Genomic DNA, 27,944 nt, shown 5'->3' on the forward strand with positions numbered 1-27,944 from the left:
CCCTGCCCTCCCGCCACCAAGCTGCACCTCTCAGATCCCTGACAGACACTTGCTCTTCACCACCTCCGGCCTTCGGACACGCTGTCCTGTGCCCACAATGCTCTCTCCCCCACCTCACCAACTCCCAGCAAGTCTGAGATCGCAACATAAATATCGCCTCCCCCAGGCAGCCTTCCTTGACCACCTCAGTAGGCACGGCCGCTCCGACACACACCCACGGCACGCGCACCTGCTCTTCTTAATACTCGTCTCATTCAAAATCGCTTCCTCTTGGTCTGTCTCCCCCATCAGACCGTCATGTCCACAAGGGCAGGAACCAGGTCTGTTTCGTTTCTTTGGGGTCCCCAGGGTCCTGGCACACAGCAGGAGCCCCACACACATGTCCTGGATGAAGCCACAACCAACCGATGAAGTGAATGAAAGACACTATCACTTATGACCAGGAAAACCTCTTCTCTTCTCAGTGCCTTAGTCTGCCCCTTCCAGTGACCCAGGAATAAGAGCCCGTCAGCCCTGGGGGGACGGGAGGAAAGCCAGCCCACACCCCACCGCCGAGAGTTTAGCCAACTTTATCATCAGTCTAGGCTCCTCAGAAAACACAAAATCCTCTTACGGATACTTGCTGCCTATAGAAACATCATATGGAAAAGAAAACTGTTTACCTCAAAATTAATGTTTTTTAAGTAAGAGATGGGGTCTCACTACATTGCCCAGGCTGGTCTCCAACTCCTGGGCTCAAGAGATCCGCCCACCTCAGCCTCCCAAAGTGCCGGGATTACAGGTGTGGGCCATGGCCCCTAGCTTGAAATTCAGTTTAAAGAAGAAGGAAAAAAAAAAAAAAGAAAAGGCAGAAACACAATTGCCTTGGACTATTAGGAGTCATTATAGGATTGGCTTCATGTCAGTAAAGAACTGTTCAGTCAGCTCCATCCCAGAGTCTCGGATGTAACTCACACGTCACATGCTGGACAAAGTCAGCAGGAGCTCGGTGAGAGGCTGGATGTGTGAAGAAGTAAACAGTAAAAATTTTGTATTTGGAACTCATGTCCTCAGGGCATCGGAAGCCCTGGAAGCTAATCTGCAGGATTCAGGGCTCCGGCCCAGACCCTAAGGAGCACTGTGTTCCTCTACTTTTCCCAAACTCCACTCAAGTTCTGTACCTGGTCCCCAAGGGGCCCTAGGGTGGAAGTGGGGGAGCAGGAACTTGAACTTGTAGGGGGGTGGGAAGGGTTCATGGAGCACACACTGCTCATGCCCCACCCCTGCAATGCACCAAGCAGCGAGGAAGTCTCCACTCTGGACGGGGGCACAAGTCGTGGTCCGGATCCCGTATCCAAGCACTGAAATCCAGGCCCTGAAACCTCTTCCCCAGCAAGGAGGCCCCACTCTCCTCCCCTCCAGGGACCTGGGAAGCCCTTTAGTGAAAGAGGAAACAGTGGATCCTTCCAGAGGATGAAAAATGATAACCTGGAAAAATCCACACACAAAAATGGCCCCATCTTCTCTTCCAGAAAGTTTCAGGCAGAAATGGGAGAAATGAGTATATCCTCTCAGTCCTGCTCAGTGACCCTCTGGGGCTTGCGGGCCACGCTCAGGACTGTCACTGGGAGGACGGAAGGTGAAACAGCCAGAAGCTGTTCAGCTGCTGGGAGTCTAGTTCAGGAGTTCTTAATAAAGACTTTCTGCAGGGACAGGGAAGCCGTCACAGACCTTCTGCCAACAGAGCGATAACCACACATCCTCTCCTACCAGTAAGAAGCACCCGCACACAACTTCTGCAAACAATTCCATGAGGGTCCCCAACCCCTTTCAGCCCATCCCAGGCCCCTGACACTCTGGCTTTTCTGAAATTCTCAGCTGGGATTATACCACGGGACTGAAACTAGCAGTGTCTGTTCATTCAGGTCAACTAGCTATTGAGCAAACTGTAAGGCCAAACACTAGGTCAGCTCTGGAAATACAAGTCAAAAAGATTCGGGTCCTGCCCTGAAGCAGCTCACAGCCCGGCGAAGGAGAGGAGGGGAAACAACAGCTAAAACACAAACGGGTCCGTGAGCGAACCAGGCAGTGGCTGATACCGAGGCCACCCAGACAGCATCCGAGCCGCCTTAAAAGAGGTGAAGGCATTTGCCAAGGGAGCAGGGCAGGGTTCTGGCAAGAGGGCAGGGCACGTGCAAATCCTCGGATACGACGGGAGAGGCCTGGCACATTTAGGAAAGGCCGGGGCAGCTGGGACGCTGGCGTTTGGTGGAGGGAGGCTGGAGGTGAAGTCACAGGGGCCTGGATTATCCTTCACGAGACTCGACGGAGGGTTTCAGGCCCTGGAGTCACCTTCCAGACAGACATGGTGACCACAGTGCCAATGAAAACATGGGACATGTCATTACCTTTAGAGAAGCAGGAAAGACTAGCTGGGGGCCTAAGAGGGAAGAATCTGTAGGAATCCTTGTGCCTCTGGGGACAAGCCACGACCTTCAAAGCCAGAATGACCTTTCTAGTGTGCAAATCAGATCACGTCACTCCTTTGCCTCCCCCTGCATGACAGCGACTCCAGCCTTCGCTGGCCTCTGGGTCGTACACATGTGCCAGCTGCTTCCTCTCTCCCCCTTCTTCACCTTTGCTCTGGCACCTGGGCCTTCAGCCCTTCACACACCACACCTGTCCCCACTTCCGCCCACTGCCCTGGCAGATCTCTGTCTGGAACTCTCTCCTCCCGGGCCTTCCCACGGCTCCTGCTTGCCCTCCAGGCTCGGCTCACAGTCAGCCCCCGGGAGGGCCTTTCCTGACCTCTGCCCCGGAGGTGCAGCCCCACACCCATCCACTGCACCTGTTTCATTCTCCGCCTAGCGAACCTGCCGATTTCAAATAGGCATGATTTGTTTTCAGGTTTATTATCTGTCTCTCTCCACAGAAATGCAAGCTCTCCGAGGGCAGGGGCCACGCCTGTCTTATCTGCCTCTGTGTCCACAGCATCTGGACATGCGCACCCAGAGCTCACGCTCCAAGGGCGCTGATGCTTCACTTCCAGAAAGTGTGAATGGAAACAGGGCTCTCACAAGGGGTCGTGTGGTCCAGAAATGGCCTGCTGTGCAGTGTTTTCTAATTCACCCAGCACGTTATGGCTCGTAAGGTATTAATAGAAACCTACCAGTCTGGACCAATGGAAGCCTTAAGGTGAAAAGGAAAACTCAGGCCAAGGATGCCTTGACGGTTTACGTCAGAACCTCACACAGTGCAGCTCGGCATTTAGGCGCATGAGATCTAGAGCCAGCCTGGCTGGTCGTCAGTCCCGGCTCTCCACCCACTAGCCTTGTGGCCTCGGCTGAGGCATGTCCCCTCTCTGGGCCGCAGCTTCCTTGTGTACGAAGCGCAGACACCCGTATTCTGCCATCACTGGGCCGCCGTAAGGATAACTGAGTCAACAGCCGTGAGGCCAGTGACTGAAGGGCTGGCTGTCCCTGGCATCAGCATTTATGGTCCTAAGAAGAAGCCTGGCTTGGAGAAAGGGGGCAGATGGCTGTCAGTCCCTCTCACCGGTGCTCTACGAGTGTCTCTGGCAGGAGGGAAATGGCTGCCCTGGTGGGAGCCCCACACAATCCAGGGCAGGGGGAAGCGGCAGCAGCTGTCTCACCCTCGAGCTGTTCTTCTCTCCTCGTCGCTCTCATATTCGGCCAGGACCAGCTCCTCCTCCCCAGACTCCAGCTGCTCCGGCTGCTCAGCCCCCGTTCCTGCTGCCAGCATCTCCCTGCTGAGGCGGAGGAGACTCTCGGTTTCTTCTTCTTCTTGTTTCTGGACAGGGTATTGGAGGTGGATAAGCGGGAGATGTCTCAGCACGGGTGTGCCCAGCCCAGGCAGACCCAGCCTCCCGTGTGCCCGTGAGCACAGGCCTCGCCACTCCACGGAAGAAGGGACAGGCTCCTGGGATCTGGGCTCTACTCACGCTGCCCAGCTCCAGGGTGTGGGGAACTTAGCCAGCGGGGGCCGGGGAGAGAGGACCGAGGCCTGGCCACTCCCCAGAGTCTCCACACAGCGTGACACTGCCTGGACATGACCCCAGCCCCTCCCTGAGATGACACTCACCAGGCGCTTGGCTGCATACGTGAGCTGCGAGTTGTGATGGATTCGCTGCAGGCGTTCTTCTCGCTTCCTCCTCCGGATCTGCTCCTCCTAAAGGGTCAGGCAGCCATAGAGGAAACTCACACAGGAAGCCCCGGCCTTTCCTAAAGCGTCTGGGGCTACTCAGCCCGCACCTCCGCACACGGCAGCTCTCCTTCCTGGCCAACACTCAAGGCTGCTGCAGCCTCCCCTCCCCAGACCCTCAACCTCCGCAGGCTCCAGCCTCACTGCTCACGGGGCAGCCTGCATCCTCCCTCCCAAAGCCTCGTGCTCCCACTCACACTCGTTCCTTAACTGAGTCTGCAGCCACAGAACCACGCTGCCAATGGCAACGATTAGGTTCCTTTCCCAGGTGAGTAACAAATGGGAGCCACCAGCCCCTTGTCTGGTGGAGGCCTGTTGACATCAGCTGGAAACAGACAGCACAGGGGCTGCACCATCGACTCAGGGAAGCCGAGGGAGACTGAGGAGGCTCCACAAAGGCAAAGACGAACACACGCTCCCCGAGCCTCAGAATCGCCCCAAAGTAATTGCTGAAGCCGTTTCCTTCATCACTGCCCTTCTTCTTACCCCCAATCTCACCTTCAGTCGGTCCACCAGGTCCCTTTCTTCTTTCTTCTGCACAAACTGAGTCACCCAGTCCAGTTCTCCAGCAGGCCCCGGGGTGTCTGCGGTCTCTCGGCAGGAAGCTGAGAGAAGTGGGGGTGGGTCCTTCTCATCCCGAGAGGGGCCAGTTTCCAGGAGACGTGCCTCTTCTTGACGCTTCTTCTCTTCAAAGTCACGGAGCCAGGAGAGGGCCCCACAAATAAGACTTAAGGACTTTCCCTGCAGGAAGAAAAACGATCTTCAGAAATAGAAGGAAAAAGAAAGGCCGGGCGCAATGGCTCACACCTGTAATCCTAGCACTCTGGGAGGCCGAGGCAGGAGGATTGCTCGAGCTCAGGAGTTCGAGACCAGCCTGAGCAAGAGCGAGACCCCATCTCTACTAAAAATAGAAAGAAATTAGCTGGACAATTAAAAATATATATAGAAAAAATTAGCCGAGCATGGTGGCATATGCCTGTAGTCCCAGCTACTCGGGAGGCTGAGGCCAAAGGATTGCTTGAGCCCGGGAGTTTGAGGTTGCTGTGAGCTGGGCTCATGCCACAGCACTCTAGCCTGGGTGACAGAGTGAGACTCTGTCTCAAAAAAAAAAAAGAAGGAAAAAGAAAACTTCCCAAGTCATCTTTCCCGATTTTATTGAGGGCCTCGAAGGAGGTCTGGCTTTAAATGTTAGAGGATGCTCCAAGACCACCCTAGGAGAGGAAAGGAAGAGAATTAGCTATACAATAGCCAATAAAAACAAGAAAAAGGAAGAAATCAAAGCTGGGCCCAAGAAACAGGAGAAAGCTTCTTTAATGATACAGCTCACTGTTCTGGAAAAAAAAACCTTTTTTTTTTTTTTTTGAGACAGAGTCTCACTCTGTTGCCCAGGATAGAGTGAGTGCCGTGGCGTCAGCCTAGCTCACAGCAACCTCAAACTCCTGAGCTCAAGGGATCCTCCTGTCTCAGCCTCCTGAGTAGCTGGGACTACAGGCATGCGCCACCATGCCCGGCTAATTTTTTCTATATATATTTTTTAGCTGTCCATATAATTTCTTTCTATTTTTAGTAGAGATGGGGTCTCGCTCTTGCTCAGGCTGGTCTCGAACTCCTGAGCTCAAACAATCCGCCCACCTCGGCCTCCCAGAGTGCTAGGATTACAGGCGTGAGCCACCGCGCCCGGCCAAAAAAACCTTTTAAGTAGTTTATCAGGTTATATATAAATACTGCAAGTTAATGTAATTAGAAGGTGAGAAATTAGGTAAATAGCCCCAAAAAGAATTAAGGCTAAAAAACACACAGTGTGAAATCCCACTACCTGCCCGGGGGAAGCCACCTCGGCCTCTCAGCTTTCACGCAGCTGACACGCAAACAACGTGGTCAGGCACAGGAGTGCCAGGGGTGACTTTTTTTTTTTTTTAAAGCAAACTAATTGCTCTGGAGAACATTACTCTTGGCGTAAAGACCAGAATTTTCCCTGTGGGCCCTTGTTATGGGTTGAACTATGTCCCCCCACAGTTCAAACCTGTTAGGACCCTGTTGAGTCCTAACCCCAGTGTCTCACCATGTGACCTTATTTGGAAATGGGATCATCGCAGATGTAATCAGTTAAGATGAGGCCAGTAGGGTGGGCCCTAGACCTTCATAACGACTGGTAGCCCTATCACAAAGGGGAGATTTGGATGCAGACATGCACTGGCGGGAGGGGATGTGATGGGACACAGGGAGGACACAGCCACCCACAAGCCAAGGAAGGGGCCTGAGCAGGTCCTTCCCTCACGACCTTCAGGAGGAGCCAACCTCACTGACACCTTCATCTCAGAATTCCAGCCTCCAGAGCTGTGAGAGGACACATTTCTATTGTTGAAGCCACTCGGTTTGTGAGCCTTTGTCACAGCAGCCTAGGAAACTGACACAGTTCTCCTAGAGGGGACACTGCTCTGAGTTCCACCAGGCTGCTGCGTCTGGGCCCGAAGGGTGACTCAGTTCAGTGAGTCTCCGGAGGGGCCAACACCTTCTGGTCCTGGGAATCAGCTCCCTGAACCTGCTCAACCCAGACGGGAGCTCGGGGTACCCCAGGCCGGGTGAAAAACTGTGTGTGTCTCGAGTCAGGGCTGGCAGCACAGCAGTGTTCCAGGCTGCCCGGGGGGCATCCTGGCTCCTCCACCTGCCAGCTCTCTGGCCTTGGGCTGAGCTCTCCAGGCTCCTTTCCACATATGCAAAATGGGACTGATGAGAGTCGTGCCTTCCTCATGGAGTCACTGCAGACATTCAGTCAGTCCATGCACACGAAGGTTGACACCTACACCAGGATTAGAGCGTACCTGGCACATTACAAGTGATCACCTGGGGAGAGCTGTTTTTTGCTACCATAAAGCAAGAGTAATAAAATTATCATTATCCTGGGATGCAGGATCTGTTAGCTTTCATCAAAGTCTTGAAAGGCCCTGTGGCAGAATGACACTTGTGATGAACAGAGGGGTCACGTATTTTTAGAAAAGCCCCATATATACCATTTCTCTCAGCTTTTGACAGCTACTGTCATAAATGGTCAAGAGTGCCAGGCAGCCCTCCTCAGCACAACCTGGGCGCAGCTATTCTGTGATGCCTGTGACACGGGAGCCACCAGCTTTAGCTGTCACTGTGCTGGGGGCAGGTGAGACGTCCCCCTGCAACACCGGCCCAGGGACAGCCAGATCAGAGAGCCAGGACTCTCCACTTGACTCTGGGCTGAGGCAGTTCCTGAGGGTCTGGTCAAAGCTATCTTCCAAAAACAACTGTGGGTATGTTCTGGCACAAAGACAAAAGGATGGAGACGGTTTTCTACACCCTGTAATAAGACCACAGACATTTTAGATGGGAAAATGTTAAAAGGATGTAGAAGCTATGGTCTCATCAGTCATGAAGTAAATTTAATAAAGTACTCACAGAATGCCTAGCTTTGAGCAATGTTGCTTCCTGGGGTACCACTGCAGATAACGCTATTGTACAATTTATGCCGAGACAAGTTCATCCATTCATTCTAAATACCTGTTGGTTGTGGCAAGCACCGGGTTTGGTACTGCTGCGGTCGCAGAGGTGCAGAGCCCCTAGGTTAAGGCACAACCTTAACACACGATTTGAAGGACGGCATGGTCCCCATGCAGCACGGACTCCAGGTTTGTGCACTCAGAATTGCAGCCTCACACGAGGCACAGCAAGCACGAAGCTGAGATGTCGACTCCACTTGGCAGAATCATAAAAGGCTTAAAAAGGTGACTCTTAAAGGATAAACAGCATCTCAGGCAGCTAAGGCAGGACACTTGCACATGGAGGCAGGGAAGGGCACAGGAGGCTTGGTGCTCAGGGTGCGAGACAGTGCGGCTTCTGGGGGCAGTGGGCACCCATGACAGGAGAAAGAGAGCACAGGGTGTAAAGGGCAACTGAAGTCTGGGCAGGTTTACACAGAAAGTGCACAGCGGAGGCTGCAGAACTGACACCATGAACGATTCAGGGCTGAGCAAAGGACTGGGCTGGAAAGACCTGGGAGGGAGGAGACTGACGGTCAGTTACACAAGGCGGAATGAACACGCGCTCTTCGGTGTTCTCTTCCAAAACACACTAAAATTAAGCCAAAGTCATAAAGAAGCTTACATCCATGAAAACAAAGAAAGTGAAAGAAGGGACAGTGACAAGTTTTGGGAGAGAAGGAAAGAAGACAGAGAAGTGCAACTGATTCACCAGAGATAATAAAGCCTGGGTACCTCCAGAGATCCCCCACTTCACCCTCAAGAAAGACCCAGAAACCCGCAGGCACGTGACATGGCACTAAAGACAAAGGACGGACTGAAATTCTTTTCAGGAACAATGAGATCCCCAGGTTGTAGTCCCCACTCCCTGCGGAAGACAGGAAGTGGATTCTCCGTGGAAGCTAAGCCAGGAGAGCTCTGGACACAACAGGCAGAACCAAGAGGGAGGAGGACGAGGGCCAGGCTGGAGCAGGGCACTGAGGGACAGACTGTGCACCTAGCGCCGCCTTCCCTAGACAGCTGTCAAGAAGACCAGCTGTCGGGCTCGTGCCCCTGTGCCGGCCAGGCCAGAGTTAGGGGAGCCCTCTCTGGAGAAACTGAACAGCTCGAGGGAAAATCCCACAGATGTGCCAGCCAGTGGAGGCCCCCAACAAGCAGCCCAGCCCACCGGCCCGCAGCCAGCCTGCCCAGCAGACTCTCCACCCGCCTGCTAGTGGCTTATTCTGCAACACCAAGAATAGAAAGCCAAGGACCACTGGCCGTTTGAGGAAAGTCTCCAAACAAAACATAAAACCTGCCAGGGTTTGGATATGGTTTGTTTGGCCCCACCAAGACGCACGTTGAAATGTGATTCACAGTGTGGTGGTATTGGGAAGTGGGGCCTCGTGGGAGGTGTCTGAGTTATTGGATTGGACCCCTCATGAGCGAACGGCTTGATGCTGCTCTCGCAGGAGTGAGTTCTCACTCTCCCGAGACTGGACTGGTTCTCGCGGGAATGGAGTGAGTTCCCCCGAGAGTGGGTTGTTATAAAGCCAGGACACTCCTCAAGTTTTCCTCTCTTCTTCGCAGGGCTCTGCTTCACCTTGGACCTCCTCCACAATACTGTGAATTTGAATGAAAGCCCTTACCAGAGGCCAGGGCCATGCCCTTGAACTTCTCAGCCTGCAGAACCGTGAGCTAAATAAACGTCTTTTCTTTATAACTTACCCAGGCTCAGGTATTCTTTTATAGCAACAAAAAATGGACTAAGACAGAACCCAAACTGTCGGGGCGGGGGCAAAAACAACAACAAAAATGAAACAATGAAGGGGGAAAAAGCCCTTCAAAATACTACTGTAATTGATACTCTCAGAAAGATGTTGTTTCTTGACATTGAACAGGATGCTATTTCAAAAATCAGGGAATAAGAACAAATTCTTGAATACTAAAAATACAATAGCAGAAATAACCTGAATGGAAAGACTGAGCAATGAATTCAAAGAAATCTCAAGGAAGTAGAATTTAAAGCAAAATAAACTAGGGTTTATTAGTTACTAATAAAGCAATTAGAAGAAAGACAGTAACAGGATTACTAGGAGGTCCAAAACCCAATGAATGGGAATACCATAAGGAAAACACAGAAAAGAATATTATCAAATCTAAGAAGACTTCTCAGAACTGAAAGGTAGAAGCCCACAGGCTGAAAGGGCCCAGCAAGCGCCCCAAAAAGGAATTAAACACACACATCAGGCCCATCAACATGAAATTTCAGAACACAAAGGATAAAGAGAAGAGCCTGAAAACTGTGGAGGGTGGGGCAGGATCAGGTCACCAAGGACTGAGATGCCATCTGTCACTGGACTGCTCAACAAACAGCACCCGTGGAAACTAAAGGACATAGGGAGCAAGTGTGAGGGAAATTCTTTTTTTTTTTTTTTTTTTTTTTTTTTTTGAGACAGAGTCTCACTCTGTTGCCCGGGCTAGAGTGAGTGCCGTGGCGTCAGCCTAGCTCACAGCAACCTCAGACTCCTGGGCTTAAGCGATCCTACCGCCTCAGCCTCCCGAGTAACTGGGACTACAGGCATGCGCCACCATGCCCGGCTAATTTTTTTTTCTATATATATTTTAGTTGGCCAGATAATTTCTTTCTATTTTTAGTAGAGACAGGGGTCTCGCTCTTGCTCAGGCTGGTCTCGAACTGCTGACCTTGAGCGATCCACCTGCCTCGGCCTCCCAGAGTGCTAGGATTACAGGCGTGAGCCACCGCGCCCGGCCGAGGGAAATTCTTTTAAGCTAGAATGATATCCCAACAAAACTATCAATATCAATCACGTAAAAAGGAAGAATCAATGTACTTTTAGACAAGTTAAGCCTCTAAAACTTTCCTCCTGTGCAACTGTTCACAGGAATGTGCTCTATTAAGACGAGGAAGTAAACCAAGAAGATACAGAATCCAGAAAAAAGAATCCAAAGCAGAAAGAATAAGAAAAGCATACAACGACATGAATGAATGCCCAAGATATTACTCAGGCTGATCAAGAAAAGCCAAACACAGGAGTCCACATACTGCATGATTCCATTTTTATGAAATTCTGTTATGATAAAACTACTCTACAGAGATAGAAAGTGGATGAATGACTGCCTGGGACTGGGAGGAGCGGGGAACAGGGGCAGGGAACAACCGCCAAGAGGTGCCAACAGGCCGGGCGCGGTGGCTCACGCCTGTAATCCTAGCACTCTGGGAGGCCGAGGCGGGTGGATCGCTCGAGGTCAGGAGTTCGAGACCAGCCTGAGCAAGAGCGAGACCCCGTCTCTACTAAAAATAGAAAGAAATTATATGGACAACTAAAAATATAAAAAAAAATTAGCCGGGCATGGTGGCGCATGCCTGTAGTCCCAGCTACTCGGGAGGCTGAGGCAGTAGGATTGCTTAAGCCCAGGAGTTTGAGGTTGCTGTGAGCGAGGCTGATGCCACGGCACTCACTCTAGCCAGGGCAACAAAGTGACACTCTGTCTCAAAAAAAAAAAAAAAAAAAAAAAAAAAAAAGAGGTGCCAACAAACTTCTTGGGGTGATGGGAATGTTTTGCATTTTGATTGTGGTGGTGGAAATATGGGTGTCAAAACTCACAGAATTTGAAGAATTACAAGTAACACATTTTATTGTATGTCAATTATACTCAAAGTTCTTTTTTTTTGGAGACAGGGTCTCGCTCTTGTTGCCCAGGCTACAGTGCAGTGCTGTCATCATAGCTCACTGTAACCTGAAACACCTGGGCTCCAGCAAGTTTCCTGTCTCAGCTTCTCAAGTAGCTGGGACTACAGGTGCGCCGCACTACACCCAGCTGAATTTTTGGGAGAAGGGATCTTGTTATATTGCCCAGGCTGGTTTGGAACTCTTGGCCTCAAGGGTTTCTCCCACTTCAGCCTCCCAAAGTGCTAGGATTACAGGTGTGAAGCACCATGGCCAGCCTCAAAGTTAATTTTTACAGAAGGAGAAAGGGAAATCTAGGACTTCCCTAGGAAATGCTGTTAAGTAGGTCAAAGGAACAACTAATTCAGATTAGGGGGAAAGGATGGTGGATTCAAGGACAGCTCCAAGGTAAAAATGGAGTTGGTAATGGCTATGGACTGAATTGTGTCCCTCCCAATTGATATGTTGAAACCCTAACCCCCCACGTGAAGTACTGGAGATAGGGCCTTTAAGGAGGTGATAGAAGTTAATTGCATTCCTAAGGGCACAGCCCTAATCCATGGAGCCCATATATCCTTACAAAGAGGAGGAGACATCAAAGATCTCTTTTTCTCTTCTCCACGTGAGAACACAGAGAGAAGGCAGCCATCTGCACGCCGGGAAGAAATTGGTCTTCTGAAAGCAAATCCTGTCCGAACCTTGATCTTTGACTTTCCAGCCTCCAGAATGGTGAGCAAAGAAATCTCTGTTGTTTAAGGTCCCCAATCTATGACATTTTATCATGGCAGCCCTAGCAGACTAAGACATTTTCTCTGTGGAAAATCATATTGAGAGGCCAGAGGATAGTGTGGGAGGGATTGGGATAGGTATATTAAAAACTAAACATACTTTAAAAACGTAATTATCAACTCCAGAAACACAAAAAATTATTAAAGGAAAAACACACAATCATAGTATACTGTTAGACTTAGCAGAAACTAAAACTGAGAACTCTTCTGGAACAACTGGGAAAGGGAGGGAAAAGAGACGGTGAGAAAGCCGTCCACTTATCACAATAGGAAGGGCCCCATGACAAAAATCAATAAATCAAGAAATAGCACGAGCTTATGATTGAAAACATATATGCAACTGTAACTGTTCCTTAAGAAAAAGTTAAAAAAGGGAAAGTACCTGCTCAAGGAACTAAATTCCCTACACTGACTTTTTGAATGACATGCATTATTCTTTAACTTTTTAGTTACTTTAAACAAAAAAGGATGTGCTGAGCATGGTGGCTCATGCCTGTAATCCCAACACTTTGGGAGGTTGATTTGAGAGGATCATTTGAGGCCAAGGGTTTGAGACCAGCCTGGGCAACACAGCCAGATCCCACCTCTAACAAAAAATAAATAAATAAAAAGGTAGCCAGGCGGTGGCGCATGCCTACAGTCCTAGCTACTTGGGAGGCTGAAGCAGGAGGACCACTTGAGCCCAGGAGTTTGAGGTTACAGTAAGCTATGATGGGGCCATTGCACTCTAGCCTGAGCAACAGAGCATGACTCTGTACATAAAAAATGAAAATTAAAAAATAAAATAAAAGGCAAATATATTCAAAAATATCATATGTAGCAAGTGGTCAAATACGGACTTGAAATATCCAAATCTGTAAATCAGGAAGTCACTATTGACCATAAAACAACATTTCAGTGGGTTGGTAGGGGAAGAAGTCAAATGGCATTGGGTTTAAGTGATAGGAATGTTAACAGAACACTAAGAAAACCGTGCATGCCATTTTCATGACCCACTCTGTGTTAACTGGCAGGACTTACTGTGTCTCATTCACTGTATATGAGAGAACAAAAATGGAACAACAGAGTATCCCACTCTACACTCTTCTTGTCCCAAGAGATCCCTATGTTACCTCCAGAAAGAAAGCTGACACGCTTCCATCAGCAAGTGAGAGAAAGGGGATGAGTCGCTTTCTCTTATTCCTTCACTCAGCACACACACAGTAAGAGCCTCCTAAGGGCCAACCTTGCTAACCCAGAAAGGCTCACAGTTCCTTCTCCTGTAGGACGCCCCACCCTAGTTGGGGGCCCTTCACGGCAACATAGTCATTTTACCATCACACAGTATTGGCTATAGCAGGTAATAAACAAAGGGCAGGAGAGACACTGGGGACTGCCACAGCCCTACTCCTCCTCAGCTGCCAACCTAATACATGCTTTGTTTTGAGCCAGGGAAGAAAAACTAACAGGCACTTGATCAGATCCCTCCGGCGCTCAGTAACCCAGTTCCTGGGGACTTTAAAACAGTGTGTTTTGGCTGGTCACCGTGGCTCACAACTATAATCCCAGCACTCTGGGAGACTGAGGTGGGAGGACTGTTTGAGCTCAGGAGTTCAAGACCAGCCTGGGCAAGAGCAAGACCTCATGTCTACCAAAAATAGAAAAAATTAGTAGAGCATAGTGGCCTCGCTTGTAGAACCAGCTACTCAGGAGGCTGAGGCAGGAGGATCACTTGAGCCCAGGACTTTGAGGTTGCAGTGAGCTATGATGATGCCACTGCACTCTAGCTGGGGAAACAGAGCAAGACTCTGTCTCAAAATGAACCAACATGTTTAATCAGTGAAAAAGCCAAAGTAATTTCTGTGTTTTCTCATCATCAAACCAGTTATGTGCCCAGAGAAATCTGGAAAGTTTCAGTGCTATGGGGCATGGCTTCCACGGCCATGCAAATCCTCATCTGCGTCGAGCATAATTTTTCTCAGACCCTGCTGCTTTCTTTGTTTAATGCTTTTTATACAAGAAGTGACTATTACTCAAAAAGATAAACTGACACACTACTTTGCTGAACTTCAAACCATGGAAATCTCTGCACAGGCAACTAGCAAAAGCGAGCAAGACTGCCTCTGAGTTTTCTTACTCATGGGCTCTCACTATTCATACTCACAGTGCCAGTTGGACTCTCGAATATCCCAATCTTGCCAGCCTCCAAAACCTGGTATAGCTCTGTCATAAAGTCTTTCTGGATGGAATAGGGTGTGAAGGGAAAGGGAAATTGGATGTCAGGAATCTTCTGGGTTCCATCAGCCATAGTCCTAGGAAAAATAAATAAATATGGTAGCTCTCTCATGACCCAGGCAGAAGGGGCTTGAAGTCTAGAGCAGTACCTAAGAACAGTCTCCACACGTGTCACAGAATGTCTCCTGGGCTTGTACATTTTCTTGCAAGCAGAGAACATGTCCTCTCTGTCTTTTACAGGCCCACATGAAGCCACCCCAGAATCAAGCAATGCATCCAGGGACAATTAATGGCTATAGCAGAATGCAACCTAGGACAGCCCCCAAACCGAATCTCTACTACCATTCCACCTCTGCTTAAATACCTTTCTAATGCCTCCACGAAAGGCTTAGAGATGTCCTCTCAAAGACGTGCGCCCCTGGGATCAAGGATGTTGCCTGCGATGACTTTTGCAGAATTCTTCTCACACGTCTCTGCAATGCAGCAGTCGCACGCCACAGCCGCCTCACTTCACCGTGTTGTGAAGACCTGGAAGATCACGGCACACGAGCAGAGACGTGTGAGCACAGCTGGTTTGGATGGTGCAAGTGAACATACACGTCAGTACCTTACAGGTATCTTTTGTGTGTTTCTTACTTCACCCTAGCCCCTGCTTCCAGTACAAACCAGAGCCGCCTCCTAACACTTGCTCTGTCCCCGAGAAATAGGAGCTTTCTGTTTGGCTCCAGACTGGAGAGCTCTCTTCACGGCCACTGAGCTCTGGCCGGAACAGCTTCCCAGTACTGAGACCTCGCATTTCTCTTGGCTTGCCAGACCAAGGGCTACGAGGAACCTCTGCTCCATGTTTATGTCATCTTTTTTCTCCTCTTCAGACCCTAATTTTCTCTGAGATGGCTTTTACCTACCCTTTCTTCCTTGAGTCACTATTTGGAGGACTGACTCTTCCATCCTGGTTCCCATACCTCTCTCTTTGAGCCACTTCTCCAAGTTATTTGGGAGGACCAACTAGGGACAAATGTTAATAAGTCTAAAACCCATTTTACTAATATTAATAGATCTAAAATCCATCTTTACTACCCTGGCCTCGATAAGATGAGAGACAGTGTCAATCCACTTAGGAGAGGGAAGGTAGCTGCCCTGATGTTCTCCCAGTTACAATTTAGGGGCGATGAAAAAGATCTCCTTTAATCTGCACAACACGAGGATACAGCTGTTGGATACAGGTGCTTACAGAAACTAAATAATCGCTCAAAGTCACAGCTAATAAGAGGAAAACCAGGGATTCAAACCCGGGTCCACATGGCTCTGTTTCAGTCAAGTTCTTCTGGGTGCAAGAAAGAACCAGCTAAGTAAAAAGGAGGTTAACTGAAATGATACACAGTGAGAGATTAAGAGCTGAGACTAGCTGGGAACACCGAGAACAGAAGCTGTTGACAGGGCGGGACTTCCTGCAGACTAGAGCTGCAAGGTGGCCTGGATTCCAAGGCAGCTCTAGGAACCTCACTGACAGTTCAATACCCATCGATTTTCATTCTCCTGTCAGTCAGCTGGAGCCACAACCTGACTTCCTCAGCTGACTCAGAGTTTCTGCTTACCCTAAAGGTTCACCCCTCTACCTTTCAGCTTCAGCTCCCACTGCCAAGTGAAAACTCTTTTCATGTCTCCTAGTTCTAAATCCCAAGAGGAAAGTCAGATCAGCATCTCTCTCCTTTTCAGACAGGGCACTGGTCAGCCTGCAGACTGGTCGGGCACCAGCCTGCTCTCATCAGTTGGGCCTTGCACGTGCTGCTCCCCCTGCCTGGGGAGTGATGAGTCCTCGACGTTTAGGACGCAGCTCACCTCCTCAGAGAAGCCTCCCCTGCTATACGGACACCCCACAGTGGTCCAACATGCCCCTCCTCCCCGCAGCACACACGCCCCCACTGCCATGATTTCAGTCACTCTTTCAGCACATTATCCTGTATTTAGTTTCCTCATACCTCTTAGCACTACCTCATCCATTTTATTTGCCTGTCTCCCACACTGGGACATAAGCTACATTAACGGGTGGGCCTTGTCTGTCTTGTTCTTCCCCGACTCAGAACTTGGTGCTTCAGCACCTCACAGGTGTTCAATAAAAGTCTGATGAATGAATGAATAGCCAGCCAGACGTGGGGTCTGTAGTAGAGGTTTCTGTTCCTGGTGTGGATAGAGGGGCCAGTTCTTTAATATTTTCAGTGTTTTCAGTTGGGCTCACAACCCTGTGTGCTCAATATTTTTCTTAGCTCTGTTTTATAGATAATGGAACTGAGATTCAGAAAAGTTAAGTGACTTGTCCAAGGTCACTCAACAGGTGGTTGAACCCAGGATTAGGACCATATCTGCAGACCAAGCTCCACAACAACATGAAACAGTACAGAACAAAGTAATTATTATTTCACTTCCCTGGGGGAGGTCATGGTGGCTCTCATTATTCCAGTAGCAGCACATGCTACATCACAGTGAAAGAAAGGTTTAGGTAAATCTGAGAGTAATGGATTCGCTAAGCCCCATTATGGACATGTGGTGTGACTTTCTCTTCAGGGTGGCTGTGTGGAAGACAACCGTGACCTCCCACCCAAGTTCTCCTCAGAACGCTCCTCCACTGCTAAGGCTCACACCAGCACAGCACACCTCATGCCCATTAAACCAAGTAAGATTTGAGAAAGCACTTCAGGTGCACCTGATTTCTGAAAGTGTTCATTTTCTTCAGGTCCAATTATTACTCCTTACTTATTGGAGTGAACTGTGACCCCCCCACCAAAATTCATATGGTAAAGACCTGACCCCCAGTGTGACCGTATTTCAAGATAAGGCTTTAAGAAGGTAATTAAAGTTAAATGAAGTTATAAGGGTGCAGCCCTAAATCAGTAAGATTGATGGCTTTATACTAAGTGAAAGAAAAAGAGGTCTCTGTCCACCATGTGAGGGCACAGATAAGAAGGTGGCTGTCTGCAAGCCAACAAGAGGCCTCACTAGGAACTGAATCTGCCAGCACATTGATCTCGGACTTCCCATCCTTCAGGACTGTGAGAATATAAATTTCTGTGGCCTAAGCCACCCAGTCTGTTACTTTGTTATGGCAGCTCCCTCCAGCTGACCCAGGCAACTCTGTTCCAGGTACTAATGATAAGGAAAACCCCCATCTATTACTTGGCACAGCAGCCACCTGAGACCCCCACCCCTCACAGAAGACCCTCATCAGCATAATACTAACCTATTACCTGGCCCATCAACTAATCTATTACCCGGTGCATCAGCATAACACTAAACCTGTTACCTGGTGCATCAACATAATACTAACCTATTATGTGACACACCAACTAACCTATTACCTGGCAGGCATTAGCCGCCTGAGACCCCGCCCCTCGGACTACCACAACTTAATAAAAGTAGGAAAAATCGGGTAGACGGGGCTCAGAATTTGGTGGCAAGCGAGTCCCCTCTGAGCCCGCCAGCGAATAAACCTTGATTCTCCAACTGTCCGTGTGCCTCTCGGTTTGTCCTCGGGACCACCAGCTGGAACACTTGCTGTAACACTATAATACTCTATACTCCTAAAATGCACACCTGGAAAACACCACAGCCCTCAAGAGAAAACCTTTCTGCACCTGCTGTTAATCCAGAGCCATGTCATGCTGCAGGGCAGCCACGCTCCACCAGCTGGGAGAGAGCCTGGCCCACAACACCCACTTTCTCCCCTTTCTGTCCTGTCTTCCCCAGCCCCAATCTCCATCCTCCGTGCTCTCAGACTGAGTAGGACCCACGCAGGTATTTATTCGTATTTGTGTTCACTGCTTTGACAGTTCCGCCAACAATCTGGTCCACTGTATTCATCCCAGTCCTCTTACCGGACCCTGCTCCGCCCTGACTCCCAGTTCTAAGGGCCAATAGAACTGTAGAGCCGTTACCAAGATGGGCTCTAGGGTGAGGTTTTCAAATTTGGGATCCCAGCTGTGTCCTTGCTTAAGTTAGTATCTCTTTTTTTTTTTTTTTGAGACAGAGTCTCACTCTGTTGCCCAGGCTAGAGTGAGTGCCGTGGCGTCAGCCTAGCTCACAGCAACCTCAAACTCCTGAGCTCAAGTGATCCTCCTGTCTCAGCCTCCCGAGTAGCTGGGACTACAGGCATGCGCCACCATGCCCGGCTAATTTTTTCTATATATATATTTTAGCTGTCCATATAATTTCTTTCTATTTTTAGTAGAGGTGGGGTCTCGCTCTTGCTCAGGCTGGTCTCGAACTCCTGAGCTCAAACGATCCGCCCACCTCGGCCTCCCAGAGTGCTAGGATTACAGGCGTGAGCCACCGCGCCCGGCCAAGTTAGTATCTCTAAGCCTCAGTTTCCGCACAGGTAAAACAGACATGGGTGGCAGTGCTCACTCATGCTGTGGTAGTAACCGCTAAATAAGACAATTTATGAGGCCGGGCGCGGTGGCTCACGCCTGTAATCCTAGCACTCTGGGAGGCCGAGGTGGGCGGATCGTTTGAGCTCAGGAGTTCGAGACCAGCCTGAGCAAGAGCGAGACCCCACCTCTACTAAAAATAGAAAGAAATTATATGGACAGCTAAAAATATATATAGAAAAAATTAGCCGGGCATGGTGGTGCATGTCTGTAGTCCCAGCTACTCGGGAGGCTGAGACAGGAGGATCGCTTGAGCCCAGGAGTTTGAGGTTGCTGTGAGCTAGGCTGACGCCACGGCACTCACTCTAGCCGGGGCAACAGAGTGAGACTCTGTCTCAAAAAAAAAAAAAAAGACAATTTATGAAAAGTGCTTGCCATCGCTGGGCCAAGTTAAAGGCTCTGACACGTGTCACCTGCTATCATATTAACAACTCCTACCCCGCCACTCCAGTTCAACTGCAGCTGACGCCTTCATTGGCCGGCCCTTCCCCCAGCATTGGTCTCTCGCCTGTCAGGCACACCCTGGTCCGCCCCTCCAGTTCCGAAACATTTTCCCGCCATTCACTCCGCCCGCCCCTTGCACACAGAGATCCCGCGCGCACAGCCCCCTAGTCTGTCCTTGCTCATCTCCATCTCCTCAGCTCTGTCACCACGAGGGACTGCGCTCACCGCTTCGCGAGCAAGACTGCTTAGCTGAGGCAAGGCCGGCGAGGAACCAGGGCCAATGTCGCCAAATTCTAAATCGCTGCTGCGCTCGTACAACTTAAGCCCTCAGGGAGAGCCGGTCGCGTTGCCACGCCCCCGCGTCGCTGCGCGTGCGCACTGTGGGTCGGGTGGATGCCGGCGGCCGCCACGCTTGGGGGGCGTGGTTTGCGGTTGCTCTGCGCCATTGCGCCTGCGCGGCGGCCTCAGGACCGGACTTTGTCTGGTACTTACAATGGAGAACTTAAGGGTCTTCGGAGAGTGAGGTCAGGAATCTTAGCCAAAACTACTAGGCTCAGTACCCTCCTCCCTCTGTCTTCCGCCCAGATCCCGGGAGGTTTGATTGATCCTCCGCCAATTAGCGCAAAAGGTCCAAAGCGCTGGACAGTTGCTTCCCTTGATTCAATTGGTTGATTTTTACCGAACATCACCAGGCACCACCTGCCTTCTTGTCCCGGTTCTTGCCTGGATCTGTTATTTAAACTGTAAAACTGACGGTACCTGCCCTGCACACCTCGGTATCTTTTCCACGTGGAGCGTGAAAGCGCTTTTCACGTGATGTGTTTATGGAGGTGTCTTTACTCTGAGCCAGGCACGACCCTGCACAGGTCCAAGAAGCTAAAACACCAGCCCTGGGATGCTCCGTTTCCAATTAGGAGGACAAAATACATTATCTTCATTTCCCTGGATTTGTCCTTTGTTCATGGGGAAAATTGGGCTAGATGGTCCTCAAGAACTTTTCTGAAAGCATGGTTCTGTGAAATAATCAATGCGAGCATTTTGTGCTAAGTGCTCTCTGGACTGATTTTGGTACTTGCTGTGACTTCCCAACAGGGTCAGGGGATGCTAGGGAGAGTTGCTGGGACTTGAAAGAAAGGCTTTCGAGTAGAGGAGCTAGTGTTACAAGCTGTCTGGAAAGCTCGGAGGTGGGTGTGAACTAAAATAAAATCTTAAGGCACCCCCCACCGGCTGACTGAATGGACCCCCTCTTGGCCAAGGGGATACCCTAAAACTGAGTTACTAGCCAAGAGAAGGGAGGTCAGACATGCCTCATCCTCCCCCGCCCCTTCCTGGAGACATCCTTCCTTATTCATTAACAAGCCTAAGGCTATACAAGACAAACCTGCAGTTCCTCAATTTACACAACAAATATACCACCAGTAGCTTTTCTCAGATTAACAGACTTCATCTTAATTTAAAACATTCCAAGCCTTAGGCAAAGTTTCATGTCTTTAACCAATTATAAGTCAAAGAGTCTTTAAACCCACCTATAACCTGTAAGCCCCACCCCACCCTCCCACGCCTGCTCCCCCCCGCTTTGAGATGTCCCACCTTTTCCAGCCAAACCAGTATATGCCTTCCTTGTATTGATTTATGACTTTTACCTGTAATTCCTGTCTCCCTGAAATGTATAACACCAAACTGTAACCCAGCCACAGTGGGTCCACTTAATCAAGGCTTCTTGGGCGTGGCTCCAGACCGTGGTCCTCAAATTTGGCTCAGAATAAACCTCTTTAAATTATTTTACAGAATTTGGCTTCTTTTCTGTTGACATGGGAATTTACAAAAGGTGATTCCAGGTCAGTTTTTTGTCATCTGCTTCCAAGTACCAAAGACTGGGGCAGTTTTGAGGGGGCTACGAACAGACACCATTCAGAGTGTTGGAATGTGGCCCAGCAAAATCATTAAAAAGTCTTTGAAGTCCTAGCATTGACTTTAAAATTCATGTAAATATTGTATTCTACCCTGTAACATCTGTGCTTGTTTTAGCATAAAAAATAATGTGTTAAAGTAATTGTTTACTGGTACATTGACATTTCCAAAATAGAGGATGCACTAGGTTTTACCCTGTTCTTCACATCCTCCCCCCTGCCCCCACCCCCACTCCCACTCTAGGGTGTGAATCCTCCACTTTAAGATGATCAGTTAGGGGTCAGCCAGGGGCTGGTTGTAGAAGGCTTTAAACAGCAAGCTAGTAAATTTACACTTCATACTGTAAGACTTTGCAAATCACGGAAACATTTTTAATCAGAGGAATAAAATTGCAATCTCTTGGAAGCAGTGTGAAGGATGGTTTGTTTCTAGTTTCTGGAAGAGACCAGAAACAAGCAATGAAGTTAGGCTGTGCAGTGAACCAGACAATGCTATAGGGACTTGGACCTCAAGAGTGGCAATAGAAGTGGAGATGATAAAGGCAGTTAATACCAGGCTGTGAATCTGGATCATCTCTCTCTATCCTCCCCTCATTCCCTCCGAGGAGGTTTATGAGAGCTACACTCCTAATGTTAGGCTTGGGCTTTGTCTTGTGGGGACCCAGGAGGTTTGCTGAAAATCACCGAAGGCAGGCAGATTGATTAACAGGACAAAAAGCATACAAATCTATTTTAACGTGTATACAAGGAGAACCTTCAGAATGAAGACCCAACCCCCCAATGAGGTACAGACCTTATATGCCATCTTGAGGTGACAGAAAGGATGGGGGCTTGGATCCTGGCAGAACAGGTTATGGAGGGGGAAGAAAAGGAACCCATTCAGGGGCAGGAAATAATTACTAAGGGAGAATGACTGGATGGGGAACAGAATTAACATGTAAGGAGTTCTCTTTGGAATTTGAATGAGTCTGAGAGGGTGGGATGTTATCTTAAAAAGGAGTCTGGACAGGTGTGGTTACAGTCCTAGTCTTACCAGGAGGGAGAGTAAAAGACTGTTGTTCCTTTGGGGGATCTAGATCTTAGGCAGAAAGGGAAACTTCAACTTCTTTGGGAGAGGCCGTGGGGGAGGTGAGGTCTTAGAGACCTTGAGGCTCCAGTTCAGCATGTCAAAATGCAATATTTTGGGGTGTCAGTTCCCGAGGCCCAACAGCCTCAAAGGCTAAATCAGAAACCAGCCCTCTGTGGATGACCTCTGCATTTTTCACTAAACAGCCTTAGATGGTGCCATTCATTGAATTAACTCAAAGACCTTAACAAACTCCCCTTAAAACTCAGGGCTAGGATGAAAAATTCTTGTACTAATGTACACATATGCTTTCTGTGACTCAACAGTGAGAGATATTTAAAGCCATCATGTATTCATCTTTGCCTCCACTGCTAGTAATCTCAGAGCCAAATATTGTGTGTTGTTATAGTTTTCACTAGCCACCATTTTTTTGATACTTTGTTTTTTCCGTTCTCATTAGTTCTTGGTAATTTTAGGCTAATTTTGGTTACTTTGCTAGAGCAGCTCACAGGACTCAGGGAAACACATTTCCTGAATGAATACAAAGGATATTTTAAATGACACCAATAAACAGCCAGATGAAGAGACACCTAGGGTGAAGTCTGGAATCCTGAACACAGGAGCATCTGTCCTGGTGGAGTTGGGGTGCGCCACCCTCCCTGCATGAGGATGAGTTCTTGTTCAGCTCCCTGTAGGCCTCTATTTGTTCAGCTATCCAGAAGCTCCCCGAACCTTGTCTTTATGGAGACTTATATGGAGACTTCATTGGGTAGGCATGATTGACAACCATGTAAGAAATGAGATTGGACAGAAAGGGTGTGATCTAATACTAATAGACTGGGGAAACCCAGCAAGGCCTGTCCATAGATTCTTCCTGGCCTGGCAGTGCAGCTTTCCTTCTTCCAGGGTATGGGGCAGGGTATGTCTAGAATGGGGGTCTTATGACCCACAAGCAGATTAGAGTCCTGCCTTGGGCTGGTAAAATGAGTGTTACCAAAAACGCAGCCACAAGGACAAGCAGTTTGAGGAGGAAGGAAAAAAGTTTACTTTGTTGACAAAGGAGGAAATTTGGTAGACCTTCTCAAGACCCCAAATTTCCTGAACATAGGCAGAAATACAGAGCTTTTAAAGGGAGGGTTCTCAGCTTCAGGCAATTACTGTGGTTAACTATTCTAATCATCCCATCTCTGCCAAAAACAAAGCCTTTGAACTCCGCCAGCTGCCCACCTGGGAGGCTGGCATGCCACCTGGGATTTTAACAAAAGACTTAACCTGCCTCAGGGATGCAGGCCAGGCTGCAGTTCCCAAAAGAGTGGGGGGAAGTTTTTCAGGCCATTCCCTCTGTTACATGAGGGCAGGAAAAGATCTTTTTTTGAAACAGAGTCTTTTTCTGTCACCAGGGCTAGAGTACAGTGGCATCATCATAGCTCACTGCAACCTGAAACTCCTGGGCTGAAGTGATCCTCCTGCCTCAGCCTCCCAAGGAGCTGGGACTACAGGCTAATTTTTTCTATATATATATTTTTAGTTGGCCAGATAATTTCTTTCTATTTTTTTAGTACAGACAGGGTCTCACTCTTGCTCAGGCTGGTCTTGAACTCCTAACCTCGAGCGATCCACCCACCTCGGCCTCCCAGAGTACTAGGATTACAGGCATGAGCCACCGCGCCTGGCCTCCTTCATGTTAACTTTAGATGGTTTTATGACTATATCACAGTGAAGTCCTTCTGACAATGTATTTCCCTGGTGTTTGCTGAGCCCCTTGTCTCTGAATGTCTAAATCTCTTGCAAGACTAGGGAAATTTTCATCAATTATTTCCTTAACTAGGTTTTCCAAACTTTTTGCTTTTTCTTTTCCCTTGAGAATACTCATGATTCATAAGTTCAGATGCTTTCTGTGGTCTCATACTTCTTGAAGGCTTTGTTCATTCTCTTATAGTCACCTATAAAGAAACCCCATCAGACTGAGTGGATGTCTCAGCAAAAACCTTACAAGCCAGAAGAGATTGGGGTCCTATTTTCAGAGTTCTTTTTTTTTTTTTTTCATAAAAGTTATTTGCTTTTGATATCTTCAGAGTTCTTAAAGAAAAAACTGTCAACCGTGAATTTTATATCCTGCCAAAATAAGCTTTAAAAATGAAGAAGAAATAAAGTCTTTCCCAAATAAACAAATGCTGAGGAAACTGTCACCACTAGTTTACAAATGGATAACTCGTTTTAAGAAGGGACAAGACAGTGTAAAAGATGAAGCCTGCAGCAGCAGACCATCCACTTCAATCTGTGAGGGAAAAAATTATCTTGTTTATGCCCTAATTGAAGAGGACCAACAATTAACAGAAGAAATATTGAACACCATAGACATCTCAACTGGTTCAGCTTACACAATTCTGATTGAAAAAGTAAAGTTGAGCAAACTTTCCACTCAATGGATGCCAAAATTGTTGCACCTAGATCAGCTCCAGACAAGAACAGAGCTTTCAATGGAAATTTTAAACAAGTGGGATCAAGATTGTGAATCATTTCTTCAAAGAATTGTAACAGGAGATGAACATGGCTTTACCAGTATAATCCTAAAGACAAAGCATAATCAAACCAATGGCTACCAATAAGTGGGCATGGTCCAGTAAAAGCAAAAGCAGACCTGTCAAGAGCAAAGGTCATGACAACAGTTTTTTGGGATGCTCAGGGCTTGTTGACTTGCTGGTGTACCAAAAAATAACAACATCTTATTACGAAAGTGTTTTGAGAAAGGAGGCAAAGCTTTAGCAGAAAAATGCCCAGGAAAGCTTCACTAAAGAGTTCTTCTCCACTACAACAATGCTCCTGCTCATTTCCTCTCATCAGATAGGGCACTTTTGTGAGAGTTTCCATGGGAAATCATTAGGCATCCACCTTACAGTCCTGATTTTACTACTTCTGACTTCTTTTTGTTTCCTAATCTTAAAAAATCTGCAAAGGGCACCCATTTTTTCTTTAATTAATAATGTAAAAAAGACTGCATTGACATGGTTAAATTCCAAGGACCCTTCTTTAGGGATGGACTAAATGGCTGGTATCATTGCCTACAAAAGTTTCTTGACCTTGATGGACCTAATATTGAGAAATAAAGTTTGTGTATTTTATATTTAAAAAATAAAAGATATAGATTGGCAGAATGGATAAAAAACATGAACTAAGTATATGCTGCTTATAAGGATACTTATGAACTAAAGGTAAAGGGCTAGGAAAAGATATTTCATGCAAATGGAAACCAAAAGCCAGCAGGAATAACTATATGTATATCAGATAAAACAGACTTCAAATCAAAAAGGGTAAAAAAAGACAACGAAGGTGCTTATATAATAATAAAGGAATTAATTCAAGAAGAGGGTATAACAATTATATATAGAATTGTATAGGTGTATAATTGCGTATGTGTACCCAACAACAGAGCACCTAGATTCACAAAGCAAATATTACTAGACCTAAAAAAAGAGATACACAGCAATACAATAATAGTGGGGGACTTCAACACCCTACTCATAGCACTAGATAGATCACTGAGACAGAAAATAAACAAAGAAACATGGGACTTAAATTGGACTTCAGGCCAAATGGCCCTAGTGGATATTTACATAACATTCCATCCAACAACCATAGAGTATACCTTCTTCTCATCAACACATTGAACATTCTCGAAGATAGACCGTATGTTAGGCCACAAAACAAGTCTCAATAAATTTTTAAAAATCAAAATCCTATCAAGTATCTTTTCAGACCACAGTGCAATAAAACTAGAAATAAATATGAAGAGGAACTCTCAAACTATACAAATACATGGAAATTAAATAACACACTCCTGAACAATCTTTGGGTCAATGATAAAATTAAGATGGATATTAAAACATTTTTTGAAACTAATGGAAATAGAGCTAGAATATAACAAAACCTCTGGGATACAACAAAAGCAGTGCTAAGAGGAAAGTTTATAGTATTAAATGTCTACATTAAAAAAATCGAAAAATTACAAATTAACAACCTAACATCACAACTCAAGGAACTAAAAACAAAAACAAAGCAAACCCAAACATAGCAGAGCAAAAATGACAAAGACAAGAGCAAAACTGAAAGAAATTGAAACAAAACAAACAAATAAAAAGAATCAATAAAATGAGAAGTTGTTTCTTTGAAAAAATAAGTAAAATTGATAAGCCTAAGGTAGACTAACCAAAAAATGAAAGAGAAGTTCCAATTAAACATAATCACGAATGAAAAAGGAGACATTAAAATTGATGCCACAGAAATACAAAATATCAGCATAGACTACTATGAACAATTTTACCTTTATAAGCCAGAAAAATCTGGAGGATATGTATAAATTCCTGGAAACATACAAACTCCCAAGATTGAATCAGGAAAAAATAGAAATCCTGGACAAGTAATGACATTGAATCAGTACTAAAATATCTCCCAACACAAAAAATACAGGACCAGACAGATTCACAGTTGAATTCTACCAAACTTACCAAAAGAACTGGCACCAGTTCTACTGAAACTTTTCCAAGAAATCAAGGAAGGAAGGAATCCTACCTAACTCATTCTAGGAAGCCAGTATCACCCTGATACAAAAGCAAGTCAAGGATACAACAAAAAAAAAAAAAAAAAAAAACCACAAACCAATATGCCTGATGAACATAGGTGCAAAAATCCTCAACAAAATACTAGGAAACAGAATCCAATAGCACATCAAAAAGATAATACACCATGATCAAGTAGATTTTAATCCAGGAATGAAAGCATCATTCAAAATAGGCAAATCAATAAATGTGATTCATCACATAAACAGAAATAAAAACAAAAATGATATGATCACCTCAATAGATGCAGAAAAAGCAATTGACAAAATTTGGCATCCCTTCATGATAAAAACTCTCAACAAACTAGACATAGGAGGAACACACCACAAAATAATAAAGGCCATATTGTAACAAACCCACAGCCAACATCATACTAAACAGGGAAACGTTGAAAGCAATCTCCCTAAGAACTGGAACAAGACAAGGATGTCCACTCACCATTCCTATTCAACATAATGCTGGAAGTCCCAGCTGGAGCATTCGGGCAAGAAAAAGAAATAAAAGGTATACAAACTGGAAAAGAGGAAGTCAAATTATCTCTCTTCACTGATGATACGATCTTATACCTAGAAAACTCTGAAAGTCCCCCACCAAACTCTTAGATTTGATAAATGAATTCAGCAAAGTTTCAGGATACAAAATCAAGGTACAAAAATTAGTAGCATTATAACAATCAAGCTGAGAACCAAATCAAGAAACTCATCTCATTTACGATAACTACAAAAAAATACCTAGGAATATATTTAACCAAGAAGGTAAAAGATCTCTACAAGGAAAACTACAGGACACTAAGAAAAAAATTGTAAATGACACAAACAAATGCAAAAACATCCTATGCTCATGTTTTGGAGTGAATTAATATCATTAAAATGACCATACTACCCAAAGCAATCTACAGATAAATCCAATCCCTATCAAAAACCAATGTCATTCTTCACAGAATTGTAAAAAGCAATCCTAAAATTCATATGGAACCAAAAAAGAACCTAAATAGACAAAGCAATGTTAAGCAAAAGGAACAAAGCTGAAGCCATCACATTACTTGACCTCAAATTATGCTACTAGGCTATTGTAACCAAAACAGCATTGTACTGCATATAAAAATAGA

At 46.9% G+C, this 27,944-nt stretch overlaps 1 protein-coding gene across 3 annotated transcripts in view; it reads right to left on the reverse strand.

Moving 5' to 3' along the window:
* LOC138391913 (putative ATP-dependent DNA helicase DDX11-like protein 8) overlaps positions 1–27,944 on the reverse strand; it is a 47,875-nt gene that overhangs the window by 15,253 nt on the left and 4,678 nt on the right. For 2 of the 3 annotated variants that reach the window (XM_069482053.1, XM_069482052.1), the window contains exons 2-6: positions 14,744–14,907; positions 14,309–14,456; positions 4,699–4,941; positions 4,081–4,167; positions 3,632–3,789 (exon numbers count right to left, since the gene is read on the reverse strand). In XM_069482053.1, the coding sequence (XP_069338154.1) occupies positions 3,632–3,789; positions 4,081–4,167; positions 4,699–4,941; positions 14,309–14,452 (632 nt within the window). In that variant the 5' untranslated portion in view covers positions 14,453–14,456; positions 14,744–14,907. Of the gene's footprint in view, positions 1–3,545; positions 3,552–3,631; positions 3,790–4,080; positions 4,168–4,698; positions 4,942–14,308; positions 14,457–14,743; positions 14,908–27,944 lie in introns of all 3 variants that reach the window. The other variant, XM_069482054.1, reaches the window with a different exon arrangement.

Source organism: Eulemur rufifrons, chromosome 9 (genome assembly GCF_041146395.1).
Source record: "Eulemur rufifrons isolate Redbay chromosome 9, OSU_ERuf_1, whole genome shotgun sequence".
NCBI lineage: Eukaryota > Metazoa > Chordata > Mammalia > Primates > Lemuridae > Eulemur > Eulemur rufifrons.